Source organism: Phycodurus eques, chromosome 14 (assembly GCF_024500275.1).
Source record: "Phycodurus eques isolate BA_2022a chromosome 14, UOR_Pequ_1.1, whole genome shotgun sequence".
Classification (NCBI taxonomy): Eukaryota; Metazoa; Chordata; class Actinopteri; order Syngnathiformes; family Syngnathidae; genus Phycodurus; species Phycodurus eques.
The window spans coordinates 21081510-21100067 of record NC_084538.1 but is presented as its reverse complement, the minus strand read 5'-3'; the positions used below and the strand labels follow the sequence as shown (position 1 = coordinate 21100067).

Below are 18558 nucleotides of genomic sequence, written 5' to 3'. Positions count from 1 at the left end.
GTGTGGAGTTTGCATGTTCTCCCCGTGCCTGTGTGGGTTTTCTCCGGGCACTCCGGTTTCCTCCCACATCCCAAAAACATGCATGCTAGGTTAATTCAAGACTCTCTGTTGGTGTGAATGTGAGTGCAAATGTTGTTTGTTGTATGTGCCCTGCGATTGGCTGGCAACCATTTTTCTGAGCACTCAAGGTCATCTTACAAAGCTGATAAAGACAACATCACACCAAATGCAGTGGATAAATACAGATAATAATGGAATGTAACAAAAACTGTAGATAACAGTGGCACTTTTTGACAAATAAGATTTTGATCTCTTCGCCTAACTTTCTTGCTGGCTATTTAATCTGTGAATGAGTCACCGGAATATATAAAGACTTCACATCAAATGTATTTTCAAAAAGTAATTTAGTACATGATTTAAAGTACATTGTCTTCTTGGAACCAACGGAGATTTGCAGCACTCCATGTGGTGGGGAGGTGTGCTCCAATGTCACAATCTTTCAAAAGATTTCCTGAGAAGATTAAATGAGGTGGTTATTGCTAGCCAGGCCAAGTAGTTTATTGCATGCATGGCTATCAAATTCAGGGAGCACTTTTCAGTTCTTTATTTGTACCAGTAGATGGCTATAATGTTCCAGTCAGAGTGGAGAATAAACCTGTTTCCAAGTACAGAGACGTGCTTTGCTCATGTCTGTGTTGCGAGAAAACAACTTGCAAAAAGCTACTGTAAAGAGTGCTATTTGATATTCAGTACTTACGCTAAATGTCACACATCTTCACAATGCGGAAGTTTGTCACTCCACTGATTTCCTTCACAAGCAATTAATGCATCACCCGTTAATTTAAAGCCATGGTAACAGGAGTACAGGACCACCAGTTTGCCAGATGTAGACAACAGTTCATAATCACCATTCTTGATCTGTCCTGGAGAGCCACAACGCCTTAAATCTGGAAGTGGATGGTGGAGCTTTCATGTTAATACACAAGACTTTCCAATTCAAATGGCATGGTTGATGTTATCACAATTTTAACTAAACATTTTCTCCAGAGATTTTAAATTGGCCTGTTGCTCACCTGTAATCCAGTATTTAAGGAAAGATGCAGTGTTAAGTGTGGTGGACGCTTTGTTTCTAAAAAACTGACGTGCTAATTAATGATTTAAGGTACGATTTTGGATGAGAGGGGCTAAAATACAAACACGCTAGCAGTTGGTGTGCTAAAACTTAGAAAGAGGAATGTGAATAGAAAAAGCACTTGGGCAGATCAAAAACTCTTTTACCTTGCAGTCAGTTACTGCTTCAAATCGTAATTCCTAAATACTAACATGGAAACTGTTGATTTGTTCAGAAATAACAAACTCACAACCTGAGTATGAAAACTTCTCATGTAGATTTATATATCAATCATAATATTTGAAATTACATATCTTATTGAAATGAAAGTAAACCTTTTTCACAACCCCTTGGTATCGGTAAGCGTTTATACAATGTGTTTTTCTTTCCATTTTCCTTACACCTATGTATAATACACTCTATTGACTTGATTTTTTTTTTTTTTTTTTTTTTTTTGCGGGGCTGAAGGGGGATGGTATACGTATTGTACACAAGAAATTAAGGTATATGGATTTTTGAATTTTATTTTTTTACTCAATTTTAATGAGAAATGCCAAAATACTAACATTGGTATGCTAACATGCAGCGAGGTTGCAACCTAAATATAAAACGATCACCAAGGATTAAACATATTGCACTGCAGTTGGGTACTATTTCTCAATAATACAATAATAAAAGGCTAATATTATTACAGTTGGTATTCTAACTGCGTAATGCTTAGCAGCAGACAGATGTAAGGGATTGCTCAGCATACCTTCACTTTTTTCCTCTCTCCATGCCTCCAAATTCATTGCTGGTAAATTGTCACATGAGATGTAACCCGATGGGTACTTCCCAAATATGAAGGCATCTGGTGGGACCTCTGTGATGTCTGTATTGTCACAGATGATCTTAGACAGTGAAACTTTTATAAGTTCATCCTTCTGCGGTTGGCTGAACATACCATCTGCTTCCCACCAAAACCTTTAAGAAAAAGGAATGGTTGTATTTAAAACTCATTTTTAAAGTAAAACCTTCCCTTTGAAGTCTTAAAATGGTTGAAAGTGGAGAATAATATGACCTTTGAAGTCAGTCATGCTTTGCTGAAAGCATTTTGGGCCAGATTGATTGAGTTAATGATTTGATTGACATGGAACAAAAATTCGATTACATTGAATGTATGAACAACACTGTGACCATATAAAACTTGTTAAGTGCTGTTGAAAATTGATGTTCATCTAAATTTCAATAGCAAATATGCATAGCATAAAAATCCAATCATAAAGAAATAACAAAACACCAAGACATTTAAACACAAGCTCAAAAATCAGTATTATAAAATGTACTAATATTCTACTGTTTTATATATATATATATATATATATATATATATATATATATTTATATATATATATATTTTTTTTTTCAGAAATACGGAATTATTTCTTTCTCTAAAAAAAATATTTGAAGGAGCCAATCTTCTAATAAATGTCCAGTGTATCGTACATCTCACCTGTCACCGTCACGAAGTGCTTTCATCTGTTTAGCAATGAGGCATGCAAACACAGGGCCAGTTCTTGAGCCTGCTAGAAATGTCTCAACAAGTCCTCCTAGCCATACGTCAATGTTGTCAGGATGTTTATACAGTTGAAGTATCTTCTCAGCAACACTGGCATCACTTACAACCTGTTTAAAGTCTTCGAGTGTCCTGATGCGCTCCATTCCACAAAAATCCCTCCAATCGTTGTATCCTGTAAAGTAAATGGTAAATAACCTTTTAACAGGACATAATCACCATTCTCGATTTGCCCTGTTGCTCACATGTAATCCAGTATTTGTGAAAGATATATTGCTGAGCGAGGCTGACGCTTTGCTTCTAAAAAGCTGACATGCTAACAGTTGCAGGTACGATTTTGGACGAGAGGGGCTAAAATGCTAACATGCCAGCAGTTGGTGGGCTAAAATTTAGAACGAGAGCAACATAAATAGTAAAAGCACTTGCAGATCAATAATTTTGCTCTGCAGTCAGTTACTACTTAAAACAGTAATTCCTAAATAATAACATGCAAACTGTTTATCTGTTCAGAAATAACAAACTAACAACCTGAGTATGAAAACTTCTCGTGTATAATATGATCTCTCGAGTATAATACGCACCCCCAAAATTGACCCCCCCCCAAAAACACAGGAAAACCCTTCTACCTATGTATAATCCGCACCATTGATTTTCTGCTTTCCGTGCTCAAAACATGACATATTATCCGTATTTTATTAGGTATGTCAAATAAATATGTTGCTCTGTATGCATGCGCTCAGGTAATTCAGATTTTTTTAATCGAACATTAGTGTCACCTCCTCACCATTTATACATTTATGTTTTTTTTTGCTGGCTGTTGTGCTACAAGTCTGGAGATACGAACAGCAGGACCTAGCTGCGGAAGCTAGTGGCGGAAGCTAGCTAGCTCCCTTTGCAACGTGGAATAGCGATCCAAGTAGTGGTGATTTCCATGTGAAGCATCTTACAGGTAGCCAACTGGAGACGGCGCTGCGGTCAAAAGTGGTTATTTACAGGATATATAGTTAAAAAAAAGTCATTAGCGAGTGGCATTGCACCTTCGTAACACACACGGGTGCGTTATTCAGAAGTCCATCCAGCCAGATATGATGTGATACAGCGGCGCCCGCGTGGACATCGGGATTCTTTGGCGAGCAACGAAAATTTACCGTATTATATATAGATTAGCAACATTAGACATATCATCTTAGAATAAAACTTCTGTGGTGGTGGGTTGATGTCATTAACGGTCGATTAATGTGTTCCTTTTTAGTTTTTGGCGTGCCTAACTTCTGGTTGACTTCCGTGTTTTCTGATATTTTCTACCTTCACGGTGCTGATTGTCTCCTCTTTCACCTACTCATGAAACAGCACCAGATGCAACTGGCAGTTCAATATCTAGCCCGAGGATACTTTAACTTGATCATGGGGGTTGATGTGTGTGTCAGAGGGACTGAGAATCAAAACCTTTAATGTTCGGCTTGGGAGATGAGACAAGCCACCAGCCACACACTTAAAAACAACACATTTATTTCATATTTCACATCAACTAATTCATTGAAGGACTTATACGGACCATGCATGCTTATTCCCTACATGGTCAGCTAAGTAAAGGTACAAATAAATGATGTAACTATAGAAAAAGTATATTAAATCAAATTCCTGAGTGTAATAGTTGACAACAAAAAACCTGCGGGAAATCTGACATCGAACATATCCAATCCAAACTTTAATGAAGTGTTTCGGTCCTGGCAAAAGCAAACCATTTTCTCAAAAAAGGCCTTCACATTCTGTACTCGTCTCCGGTGTATGTCCTGCAGTCCCCTTTTTGGAGCTTGGTGGGCGCTTTGTGCCTGCCTCTCTCCCTCTCCCTCTCTCTCGCTCTCCCCGGCAATCAGCACCACTTTGGCCACGCACCTGTCTTCAATCACTGCCTGCATATAAGCCTGCCAGATCCAGGAATTCATCGCCAGAGTATTAACACTCAATTGTGGTACACAGGCCGACTCTCGCATCCTAGTAAGCAAGTTCCTATCCGACGACCTGCAACTGTACTCGCCCTGTTGAGTTCTCTCCCGCTTCCAGTGCTCCTTCGGTGCCTCCCGCTTCGCTGGTTAGGGTTACCCCGTCTTGAATACCCAAACTCTTGCCGCTTCTAAATAAATCATTCTCATCTATTTCCTCCGCCTCAGTCTGCTTTTGGGTGCAGTCCAATTTGATATGATTTCGTCAATCTGTTTTTTTATTTCTGAGATTAATATTTTGGGAAAGAGGTTTTAATTCCACTTTAAATTGGCATTATTATGAGACCCAATCATGCATGTTTCAATCACAAAATCCTGCAGTCTCTTATGTTTCTTAAATACAACCAAGCTCTACTTTAAACCTTCATTTTCAAATATATATAAGGATTTATTTTTTGCAAGAATATAAAAAAATTGAATGAGTTTAGATTTTTGCATGTTGTGCTTTGAAAGAGTTGGAAATGTGTTTTTGGTTGTCAAATGTACTGTATTAAAAAAAAAGATCCAAATTACAGCGAAAATGCTCTTTAACTGTTCAAACTTGTCATGGTTTTTAAAATAGAATTTTATGGTCTTGGCTTGTCTTGCCCTCAGTTTTGACTCCTCAAGGTTTTGGGCTTGTCTTGGTCTCGATGTGTTATGGTCTTGGGCAAGTCTTGGTCTTTGTTAGTGTGGTCTTGAGCACAACACTACAGTTTCTTTTTGTTGTTGTTGTTTTTTTCATTCGCTGTTTTCATTTGTGTCTTTATTCTTATAATTTACTTTATTACAGTTTTCTGAGTAACAATCTCTGTATACATATGTGACATGAACAGAAAAAATCTTTACACACCATGGAGAGGAGTGTAAAATAAAGGTTAAGTGGTACAGAAAATGGATGGATGGATGGATGTTTCATATTATATTTTCATTTATGCACAGTACTTTGTTTCGGCTGCAGCATACTCTATAAATAAAGTTGAATTGGGGAGAAAAACAACACCTTTATGGAGTTTGCTTAGTGCACAAGGGCATGCTGTGACAGCGAAGGGTCTTCTTCAGGCTCTTCTCACAAATTTTGAAGTTATTAGTACTATTCAACATGCCATGGTAAGACGCAGAATGAATGAAGTGGAACTATCATGTGAGTTGCAACCTAACGCATGACTGAATAAGTTATGGTCTCCCTCGACCTTTGTCCAAACAATGTCCATGAAAATTCTAATTTGACCAAAACATCCAACGCCTTTTGGCCGGCTTAAAGGCCGGAGTACCCTTTGTTGGCGGGATCTCGTTCGTTCTTGCCGAAGACTGGCTCAGCCAGGACGCCCCACCTCGCACCACGAGGTGACGAGGACACATCGGACCCTTTCCCGCCACAGGGCATCCTGCCAGCGCTCCGAGCTACCCTTTTGGGTGCCTGGGCAAACTCAGTGGGGAAGGAAGCAGGCAGCACCAGTTTACTGCGAACGTCTAGCGAACAGCAACATACAGGTTCTGGCCGTCCTGCCTGGGAAACTTTTGTTTTCCTGCTCTCTTTTTTTCCCTTCCTCCTTTCCCGCCAAATCCACCTGTTCCTCGTGGGGACCGGACCGGCCAAAAATTCGGGAGATCAACCCGCCTGCCTAAATTGTGGTCCATGCACTTAGGTCCAACTTGCGGTCTACTAAAGGTACAGATTAGTGCATATTTGAGTTTAATTAACAAGAAAAGGAACCCCAGCTCTCTGCTTTGTGAATACACGCTACTTCCACCCTCATGTCACAAGTTAGTCTCCTTTGCCAATGTTTGTCTGTCCTTTGTGTTTTCTTTCCTGCATTGTTTCCTTGTAGATTCCCATGTTAGATCTCGTAAGATTTTCTGTAAGAATTCACTGCCTGTATCATTTGTGTGTGTGGGTGCGATAAAAGACCTCTGGTTATCGAGAACCCTTATCTAATTCATGTAGCAACCTTCAAATTACATGACTGAAAAAAAGGTTTGTCGTCAAGTATTATACATCTAAAAGGTGACGTGGTGCCTCTTTACGAGAGTTTGATTTTCACGTTAAAGCGTAAATCGGACTAACCTGGAAGTGAACGCAGGCGTTTACCTTCCTTCATATCATTTTCCAAATTAATTACATTTTTATTTAACCCCCATATACGCTGTGTGTATGGAGAAATGCATTGATTTACAGTAACAAAAACATACTTCTTTAAAGGTTCGAGACAAACCTGGGAGACCATGATCCCGTCCTCTCTGAAGGTTCAGTGAAGCCAGGTCCATTTGTTGTGGAATAGCTAAAACAATCAGCCTCTGTGTCAACTCGTTCGTCAACAATTTGTTTGAACGAATGGCTGCTGCTTCCGTTCCAATTGCACCCCTCAGGATTGGGTCAATCCCCCCTAAAAAAGCAACGACTTTTGTTTCAGTTTGTTGCTTCAAGCTACATACAACTGTCTGGAAGGACTGTTAGTTACATCGGCAACAAACTCAAGAGGGCAGGAGTGAAGGTATCACAAGCTATTGTTCGAAGAAGGGTTCGTTAACAAAAGTACAGAAGCAACACCAAAAGATACAAACCGCTCATTAGCAAGAGAAATACGAAGGGCAGGCTGGAGTTTGAAGAAAAGTACAGCGATAAGCCTACAAAGTTCTGGGAAGACGTTTAGTGGACTGATGAGAAGGCTAAAGCTTGGAGAAAGTACTGTTCATGATGCCAAACATACAATCTAATCTCTGAAACAGAGTGGAGCTAATGTCATGGCTTGGGCTTCCATGCGTTCTTCTGGGATAGGCTGTCAAATCTTCATCGGTGATGTAACATATGATGGCAGCCAGAAAACACAGACGTTATTGAAACATTTTGCCTGAAGGGGAAGGTTTTAGATCGGCCAAGTCAATCTTCAGATGGATTTGTAACTAAATATTCTAATACCAGGAAAAAAATACCAAAAAAACACACCGAGTTAAAAAAAAAAGGTCAAATATTTTAATTGTTGTGATCTGCGTTTTTGTTGAATGTATGCATACAGTAGATTCAGCAAAAATAAAAAGCAAGGTAACTGTGACCAGTTTCATAAAATAACTCTTACCTTCTTTGATTATTCTCCATGGACTAAAGAAGGTATCATGCAGCAACAGGCTGGGGAAACATTCATGTTCCTGGTAGCTCTCATTGAGTCTCCTGACGATTGCGGAGATAGTTGCATGACCAAACCGGAATGCTGCTGTGGCAAAAACATTCGAGGCAGATGGGTCCACAGTTGGGTCATATCCTCCATAGGGTCCAATATAATTGTCAAAAAATTCTTTACCAATTACTTTTGGAACATAATCTCTCATGGTGATAATCTAAGAAAAAAACAGAAAACAAACAAATTTAGTTTTGAAAAGCCAAACTTAAGCCCAATGAGAGCATCCAATTGGCATCTTGCTCTGAAATCATTATAAATATTGTGTGATATGCATGCAAATACAGTAGGATTAAATTATTGTATGCAATTTACACCCCCAGTTTAGACATTGAGTAGAGGTACTGTATGTGCATATTTGTTTAACAGAGGATTACATGTCCTCTGTTTCGTAGTGAAATCACATACAGTACAGCAATACAGTAGATACCTTCACATTTCTGTTCCTATTTTGAAAAAAAAATCATGTTCGGCAACTCTTTTACTGTTTCTGACAAACTTCAAACAAGCAAACAGGTATATCACTTGGTGGTTAGCATGATCTCTAGTCCTGTCTGCTGCTCCTTAGTCTTTCAAGCTATCTCCAAATGCACTGGTTGTGACAGATTCAGCACTTTTATTACGTTATTGACCAGTTATTATGTTATGGGCCTATTATATTTCAAAAATAAAAAATAAAAAAATAAATTCATAATGGGCTTCTACATTGGCAATGGCCACACAAGGCTCAGAACTTTGTGTTTTAAACATCATTGGTTCTCTGTTTCAGGTATCTTTGTTTTTTTGCTTGAAACAGCCAACACAGCCCACAATGCAATGCTAAAGCTGGTGGTGGCCATTTAGGGCGAGCAGTATCCACAGTGAACGTAAACAATGCTGTACCTGAAAAGGCTCAGTCACTGCACAGTGATTTGCTTGCGAACCCACTGTTATTTCATCATCATAAATTGCATTTTCACTTATTTCTACATTGCACAGTATTTATTTTTAACCTCAAAATGAGGTAAATATAAAGATGTGCTGAGGCTGGAACGGATTCATGACATTTCTATTCATTTCAATGGGAAACATTACCTTGATTTGCGAACATTTCGGTTTGACAATGGGGTCGCGCAACAAATGAAATTCATAACCCCATGTTCCACTGCATTCACTTCATATTAAGAAAAAACGGAAAACCGTCTTGTTTGTTTTACTTTAAACAGTGGTTAACTTTTCCTAAACTTGTGTAAGAAATGTGATCGATGAGGTGCATCTGTGCATCTCCGCTACTGTATGTCATTGAAGTCCTACAGTAAATGGAACGAAATCAGTGATAACATCATAATCTGTCAGGACAGTTAATTTATCAACAACATTTTATTTATGTGCAGAAATGTACTTTACCTGGTGCAGAGCCCCAATAATCTTGCGTGTTTCTTCGTATATGGTCTCCGCATTCCAGTGACCGTTGAGGTGTTTAAGTGTCTCTGCTATTTGATTGTGTTGCCTCAACCACAGCATATGCAAACTGGCCAGAGGCAGGCCCTCGTTGACCCGGCTGTCACCAGCGCAGAAACATGCCAAATTTCCCTCACTATGAAGACAGGCTGATTGCAGAGATTCTTTGAAAGGTAGGTATGGTCTTTCTTTGCTGTCCTTAAAGTGATCATTAACAGTTAGTTTCCCATTAAGTCCGCAGAGATCTCGAAGAAAGTTGTTCACTTTTGGACAAGAGCCATACACAACAGAACCATCAATGAAGGATGAGATGGCATTCATCTGTTGTTGCTGCAAGGCTTGAGAGATGTCAGGCCCAAAGCTGTTGAAGCAAGCTGGCAAAGAGCGATTGAAAGGCATGCAGGTTTGTGTACTTGAGAGGATATCATGCTCCTGCGGAAAAAAAGGAAATTATAATACATTATTGCTTCGAGTAAGAATGCAATTTATTGTGAATACATTTTATTATTGACAACGTTACGTTGTTTTATAGTTAGTTGTATTTGCCCTCAGGGGACTGGTTTGAACAGTGAAACCAATTAAATGTATAATCACAAGGGGCGTAGCTGACCAGTATGCAGAAAAGCACCTTTCAATCTGTATTTTGGTTTTCAGGTCATGATTTGGTTTACATTGGGTATAGTAAAGGCAGAAAAATGCAAAAAAAAATCCAGTAATATTTTGTGAAACAATAACGGGATATACAGCGGATGAAATAAGTATTTAACACGTCACCATGTTTCTCACTAAATATTTTTCCAAAGGTGCTATTGATATGAAATTTTGACCAGAAGGTGGGAACAACCCAGGTAAACCATTCATACAAAGAAAGCAGAACAAATAAGATCAGAAATTAAGCTGTGTGTAATACTGTGAAATGACACAGAGAAAAGGTATAGAACACATGAAGAAAGGGAGGTGTAAAAATGCATGGAAAGCCAAGACAACACCTAAAATCTATCACTGAACAAACAGCAATCCAGCCCCTTGTCAGTGCAAATGAATATCAGCTGTTTTAGTCCTAATTGATGGCCTACAAAAAGCTTTCATTGCCAGGGTGTGAGTCAAGACACATCTCATGATGGAGAAGAGCAAAGAGCTGTCTCAAGAACATTGCAAAGTAACTGTTGCAAAACATAACGATGGCATTGGTTACAGGCACATATCTAAGCTTCGGAATCTTCCAGTGAGCACGGTTGGGGCCATAATACGTACATGGAAAGCCAATCATACCACCATAAATTTGCCTCGATCAGGTGCTCCTTGCAAGATTTCTGACAGAGGAGTGCAAAGAAAAATCAGAAGCGTTGTCCAAGAGCCAAGGACCACCTGTGGAGAGCTTCAAAAATACCTGGAATTAGCAGGTACTGTTGTACAGGGAAAACAGTGAGTAATGTACTCTGCCGTCATGGCCTGTATGCACGCTCACCAAGACACCATTGCTGAAACAAAAAGCATGTCAGAGCTCGTTTAAATTTGCTAAACAACATTTGGAGCAAAATTGAACTGTTTGGATGCCATAATGCACACCACGTTTGGAAGAGAAATGGCACTGCACGTCATGATGGTGTGGGACAAAGCAAATGTTACTGATAAAGTGCACATTATTGAAGGAAGGATGAATGAGCCAATGTACCGAGACATTCTTGACAAAAATATCTACGAGGATGATGAAAATGAAACGAGAGTGGACATTTCAGCAGGATAATGATCCAAAACATACTGCCAAGGAAACTCTCAACTGGTTTCAATGGAAAAAAATAAAGCTGATAGAATGGCCCAGCCAATAATAATATAATAATAATAATAATAATAATAATAATAATAATCTCCTGACTGGAATCCAATCGGAAATCTATGGAAAGAACTGAAACTCAAGGTCCATAAAAGAAGCCCACTGAAACTTCAACATTTGAAGACTGCTTATGTGGAGTAATGGGCCAAAATCACAGAAGAGCAATGCATGCGACTAGTTTCTTGCAGGGCACATATAAACAAACAACCATTTGCAACTGCATTCACACCTACGGGCAATTTTGATTCTTCAATAGACCTACCAGGCATGTTTTTGGGATGTGGGAGGAAACCTGAGTGTCCGGAGAAAACCCACACAGGCACGGGGAGAACATGCAAACTCCACACAGGCGGGGCCGGGGATTGAACCCGGGTCCTCAGAACTGTTAGGTAGACGCTCTAACCAGTCGTCCACCTTGCCGCCGAAAGCTTTTGTACAGAGTATTAAAAAACACCAGTTGGCATGTTCAAAACATTTTTTTCCCCTCTGTCATTTCACATTATTACACATAACCTAATTTCTAAGTTTATTTGTTCTACTTTCTTTGTAAGTATGGATTACTTGGGTTTTTCCCAACATCTGATGAAATTGTCATGTCAAAAGCACCTTTGGAAATATATTTAGTGAGAAAAATAGTGACGCCGTAATTGTATTTCTTTTCATTTTAGGAAGGTGCAACATGCTTAGTTTTTCAGAAGTTTGGGAAATAAATGATGCAGTAGAACAGTAATAGTTTGAACAGTGTGAATTATTTACACTTGTAAGGGTACCATCAGTTACCTTGGAGCCTAATAATGAACTCGGCGGGCTACATTTTGTAAACATGTAAATGTACACAGAAAGGTCTGATCTGAGATTAAAACACAGCAGCATTCAGTCACTCAGATGCCTACAGTCGATAACATCTTTCTGTGATGTGATCTTGTAAAAATGAACTAACTTATTACGTCTCATCGAATGCACATCGAGTGATATCAGGAGCGTAATTTCATGTTAAACAAGAAAGGCAGTAAAGTATCTGATAAACAATCATGATATACAATAACCCGTGTTCCAAATTATTCGGCATGTGATGTATTTGTTCAATTTTATCATAATCCACTGTAACATGATGCACAAATTGAATATTAACACCATAAAGTTAAAAATTGTACTTAAATAATAATACAAAATACATTGGAAGATTAAATGCAAATGTTTGTACTTAAAAGTTTAATACAACTGAACTGTACTTTAAAGGTGTAATATATTTGAAAAGTAAACAAATTGTACATCTTGTATGCATAGCTAAACGCTTCATTCTAATATATTTTGTTATATTTCATATTTTAAGTCCAGCACTCCCACGACTCTAGTGAGGTTAAGCGGCTCAGTGTAAATTTTGATTAGAGTTTATCCAGTGATTCTTTCGCCTACCACTAGAGGGAGCCCATGTACCACTAGTTGTACTTGTATCACATTTAGAGAATCACCGGTCTATGTGATTTACAGTGAATCCAGTTTTGACTCAACATTTACATGAGGTTCTAATATAAAAACGTGGAGTTTTTTTTTTTTAAATAAATATTATCAAGGATGACTACACTGTTTTTCTTTTTAACAAATATTTAAAAATACAGTGTTCTGAATTATTAAGCTAAATATATTTTAGGTTGTAAACAACCCTGAAATAAATCTGTTATCTTTCTTTTCATCAAAATGCTGTTTCAAACTAAAAACACCTTTGTTGATCAAGTTACTCGATAACATAGGAGCCCCTCTTTGATGTAAATGTAATAACTCTCTCATTCATTGAAATTGTAAGTCCGTGCACACTTTCTGTCTGTATCTCATTTAAAAATGTAAGAATTTCCTCCGAGAGTTGCTGTCTCATGACTTGTATGACAATTACTGCATTTCAAATGGCAAATTTCTCATATTTTGTGTTTCTGTTCCATTTGCCATTTCCATGCCTCTCATCAGCAGAAAGATACTTCTTTTCTCCCATTATGTATGAAAAATGAGACTAGCTTCGAAGTAATTGAATTCCCCTTCCAATTGAAGACTTCAATTAGTCTCATCTGTGGGACTAACTATCAAACATGTTGAGATTACAGTTCTAAATGCCCAGAACAAACAAAATATGCAAAAGAATCCACAGAAAAGCAAAAACTCATTTGGAGCACAGCACCACAATGGATTGGAAAAGGTGCTGCGCAATGTTTGTTGGAGATGGAGTTTACCTGGATTGGAAAGCAGGGATACATATTTTTACAAGTGTTCAGGCAGTCATCTCCAGGTTTCCCAGGGCTTTGAGGAGTCAGCGTTATGTCATGGTCAATGTACTGGCCCCACTCCACAAGCATATGAGAGTAGGTATCATCTTTACATTTGATAGCGCTCTCCATGATGTTTCTGCTGACTTCCTTTGGCTGTTGACATTTAACATTAAATATAGTGAGTACTTCAATTTACAACAGACCTGAATTATTATTTTTTTCTCCTGGGGTAAAAATATGCCAGGAGTTAAAAGGCACAGTATACCTTTATACTCCCCTCCAAAAATATTGGAACAGTGAGGCCATTCCCTTTACTTTTACCCCAAAAATATTTTGACATCAAATCATGTATATAAAAGAGACCAAATGTTCATCTTAGATTGGACTGCAATATTATTTGAAATGGAAAATACCTTTTTTAGCTCAGCAAAGGTAATGATACAGATAGACTTGAAAGAGACTGAAGTGACTACGACTAGGAACTGGCCTCACTGTTCCAATACTTTTGGAGTGGAATCTATAAATTGTTGGTGCAAATTATTGCAAATTCAATAACTAGGTTAAATTATAGGCAATAACAAATAAGTTAGGGGCTCTGAACTGTACGTTTCAGCAAGCGCCTTGTCTCAAATGTCAGATTTCACCGAGTGGAGAGCAACTAGTTTGAAAACTGTCATGTAATAAAAAAACTAAAAAAAAATTAAAAAAAATATTGAACCATAAGTAACATGACTTAAACATAGTAAAAACAAATACTGGACATAATAGGACAAGACCCTCAGTTTGACTGTGTGATGAGTGCATATTAAAACTGACATTCAATGCAAAAGAAATAACTTTTGACGAGTGGGCCAAAAATCATTTCAAGCTATATGTCTTATAATACACATAATAATAAAGATAATTAATATTATATAAAGCATATGTCTTTTAATGCATAAACATACTGTATTCAAACAATCATGTGACCTCTGCTGCTTTGAAATTACTGCTGTAAAACTGGTGTCAGAAATTCATTGACTGCTACATTAACTGGAACATGCAGGTTAAGCATGCTACATTTCTTTTTTTATTTGATCACGGAGACAATTTTGTATTCCTTCGAAAATAATTTTGCAGATTACCATGGGGAGCTGGAACCCATTATAGAGCCTTCCTCTGTTCCAACCTTTGGGTTGTCGCATTCCATCTTCATAGTGAGGTGGAAGCCACCTTACCAAAGGGATGTTGGCTGCTCCCCACAGATGATTGTACCTGGCAAAATAACAAACATCAAGATAGACACGGACAACCACTCACACTGACATTCACACCGACCGTCACTGAGTGAGAACTGAACCCACACTGCCCGCACCAGAGTCAGGCGAATGTACCACTACACCATCAGTGATTGGACACCCCCATCATGGCATTTATTATATCAGACAATGGCAAATCATACAAGATTTTGGTTCAGCCAAGGACAGGCACGTGCACACAAGGACATCAAAGTGGGCCTGAGCCCCTGCCCTTTTTATTATTATTATTTTTTTTATATAAATAAATGAGCTTCTCTCTCTTACATATACCTCGCTGCTTTGACACAACTCCACTGTCCAAAAAAAAAAATCGAAATTAAAAAAAAAGAAAACCAAATAGCTGGTCAGAAATGACACTCCATGTGTATCTATAATCTGTAAAATCCTACAGGTAAATACAGTTAGGTGTGTCTCATTATGTCATGTCTAAAACACCACATTGAAATGTGAATTGTGTCCTAGATAATGAAACTGTGCTAATTGGCATATATTTGCAATTTCCAATGCATTTCAGGGAAAAAGAATCAGGGAAAACAAATCACCACAGAACTTCTTCAGTGATCAGAGAGAATATCTTGAAGTTTGTTTCGTGATTTAAGGAGAAGTCTGCACATACACAGAGACAGAGGTAAGTTAAACAAATTCCTTCTAAATATGTAAAGTATATAGCCAAATGCATTCGCTCTCCTGCCTTTGACTCAAATATGAATTTAAGTGACATCCCATTCTTAATCCATAGGGTTTTGCAGCGTACATTGGTTTTGGATAAAAACGTAATTCGTTCGGAAGGTAACGCCTGCGTTTACTTCCGGTTTCGTTAGACCCAAGTCAAACGTTACAATCGACCTATCTTTGTCTCAAAAAGGAGCACCACGTCTCTTTTTATATGTGTAAAATTTAGGAAAAGTGACGAAAAAAACCTCGATCAATCGCAGTGATTTTAGAAGGCTGCTACATGACTGAAATACGAGTTCTCCGTTACAGCGGTTTCACCTCAAACACACAAAATTAACACAGGAAGTGGAATTTTATAGAAAATTTAATTAAATCTAAAAGGGAAAACTACAGGGAAACAATGCAGAGGGGCTTGATTACAAAGGGTGCAGATAAACATTCATAAAGCAGGCCAAACTTGTGATGCAAGTGAGAATGTGCATTGAGCAATGCGAGGGCTGGGAATTTCTGTGACTGTTATTGTAATCCAAATCTGCACCAATTTGTATTTAGGAAACAGCACGCTGTATTCACGTGGCGTAGAACAGAATTTAGGCAGGCTGGGCAGTCTTCCCAGTGGATGGGCCGGGGCGCCGAACAGGTGGATTTGAAGGAAAAGGACAACAAGAAGGCGTTCAAGAGCAGGGTGGCCGGAGTGTTTGGGGTGGCATTGGTCCGCCACGTGCTCAGGGAAGACTTGCGCCGCAATTCCTTCCTAACGGCTCTTTATCCGTAAGATGCCCCACACACACGAAAGTGTAGTTTCGGGCGCAGGAAGAGTGCTTCTCCGGTCTGCGCTTGTTGGTAGGAAGGTTCAGTGCGTCTCCGCCACCTCGTGGTGAGAGGCGGGGCTCCCTGGCTGTGCACCAGTGTCTCCGGCCAGACACCAGTTTGCAGTAACTCTCAAATGCCAGCCGGTGTCGCCTGTGTTCCATCAATTGTCCCAGAGCGCTTGGCCACTTCTCACATTTGGAAAGAGGTTCTCCCGGAACGGAAGATGAATGAATGAATGAAATTACAAGAGGTGCCCTTTTTCTCACTTGAGCCTCTGCCCCCCAAAATGTTTGTGCACGTCCCTGGCCAAGGATTAACTCTGGGTGTGTTTTGCCTCTTCTTCAGTGTAACGGACATACTCTTGCCCGATGACCCCTAAACTCCACACCGAGCTGCATCGCTGTCCCCGATCCCCCGCCGTGGCGGACGACCACAGGGATGCCAGCTTTAACTTCACACACGGGCGCTAAATGAATTACAAGACAGTCTTAAGTAGCATCAAAGCTGATACACAGACACTGGTTTCTCACCCGGATGCTAAATTATTAACTTGCACTCCCAGCCAGCCTGAAGAGGCTCCCCCAACAAAGACTTCTCTTTCCTGCTGTGCTCAGTGACTTGCTCCTCCGGGCTGAGGCAATGGATGGAGCACTAGCGACACCCACAGGTCGTGGAAATCCACCCCGGATTAACTAATCACAGTCTTCACTGTACTTGAATGTTATTTAATATTGTAAGAACTTTAGATGAACGCGACCAGGGTTACCATTGAAATAGCGCCACTAGTGATTGTATTTCTGCACATTTTAATGTCTGATGTCCAATCTGTTTGTCAACTGAGCTGAATGAAATGTTTTACCCCACACAACACAAATACCACATTGCAAATTAAACAGTGTTCTCAACAACCACATACAGTTGAAACATTCGTTATAGGGATTAAAGAGGATGTGCGTGTGACAATGCAAGGCTGGAAAATTGTCTCCTAATCTTAAATCCAATAATGAATATTTTATTCCACTTCGTTTAAACCACAAAATAATCCTAAAATGGAAAAGTAACATTCAGAGGCAGTCCAGCTTCCCTTTTGTTCCCCTTGGCGGCTGGCCATAAAGGCTGCAGCCCCCTTTGTTGGCGGGCTCTCGTTCGACCGGTGCGGACCTGACCGGCAGAACATTCGGAAGATCAACCAGCCTGCCTCAATCGTGTTCAACACACGTAAATCCGATTTGCGGTCTACTAAAAGTACAGATTAGTGAATATTTGGGTTTAAATTATCAAGATCAGGAACCCCCAACTATATGCATTGTCACTACACGGTCATTCCACGCTCACATCACAAGTCAGTCTCTTTTGCTAATGTTTGTCTGTCCTTTGTTTTGTTTTGTTTTCCTGCATTGTTTCCTTTGTAGATGCCTTGTAGATGTGAAGTAAGTGCAGTTGCTTTATGATCAAACTTTTGGATATTTCTGTGGATCAAAGCAATGAGATCCGTGAACTACCTGTTGTTGCACATGCCACTGATGGAACGATACTTGCTGAGGTGACTATACTGGCAGATGGCTGGATGCACTGGAGGTGGACATCCTGACAGCTCTGCGATCAGTTCCACATGCTCCCAGGAAAGTAAACCTTTGTCAAAAGAGACATTTCATAGATTTATCAGAGCATCAGAGGGAAAAACAGTAGCCTGTCTCACAAGAAGTGAAATGACGAAACATTGTCTTGCCTCAACTGAGCCTACCTGTTTCTGTGATATCCCTTTTATACCTCTGCTTCATTTTTTTGTGAAGCTCTTGCAGAGTTGATTGAAAAACCTCAGCAGCATGTCCTATCTCTTGGGTCTCTGTATCAGTTTGTCGATGGAACGTAAAGCCACGGATGGAGGTCACGGGTGAACTTCGCCTATGGAAACAAAGTAAATGAGAATGAAAATATGTACAGCAGTTTTATGTGGGTCCCTTTGGGCAGGTATGTTACTATAGAAACAGTAACTTACAATAAGATAGCGATTCATTTTGCTTGTTGATTACCTTTGTCTGGTTTGAAAGGCTTTTTCATCAAGAAGACGACTTTCTTGAAATGATGAGATTATCAGTTTTTGAATGGATGTTGCTGTTGGGTACATTACAAAACACAGTTTGAAAGAGTGCATATTGTAAATCAGTTCACATGAATTGCATGCAAATGTAGGGTAAACACAAACACAAAAGTTGTACTTTATTTTGTTAAGACACATTATATGATTTTAGCTTTCTAACCAATTTGGCATATAATTAGTTTTGTAAGATTAATAACACCAAAATATTTGGAAGATGATGGAAGATAACTCAAGTGGCTTATAACAGAAACCATTCTTTGACAATAATATTGTTATCCATATTTCTTGCTCTGTCAATGTATTACGCATAGACCC

At 39.2% G+C, this 18558-nt stretch overlaps 1 protein-coding gene across 1 annotated transcript; it reads right to left on the bottom strand.

Moving 5' to 3' along the window:
* Positions 1-694: 694 nt before the first annotated feature.
* tpo (thyroid peroxidase) lies at positions 695-18344 on the bottom strand. The gene is made up of 11 exons (XM_061695693.1): positions 18176-18344; positions 17887-18047; positions 17645-17774; positions 14481-14610; positions 13321-13509; positions 9211-9696; positions 7726-7984; positions 6865-7035; positions 2604-2841; positions 1866-2074; positions 695-947 (listed from the first exon to the last, which is right to left on the bottom strand). Exons 1-11 carry the CDS (start codon positions 18295-18297, stop codon positions 766-768), a joined length of 2277 nt encoding a protein of 758 aa, XP_061551677.1. The 5' UTR covers positions 18298-18344; the 3' UTR covers positions 695-765.
* Between the last annotated feature and the right edge of the window lie 214 nt (positions 18345-18558).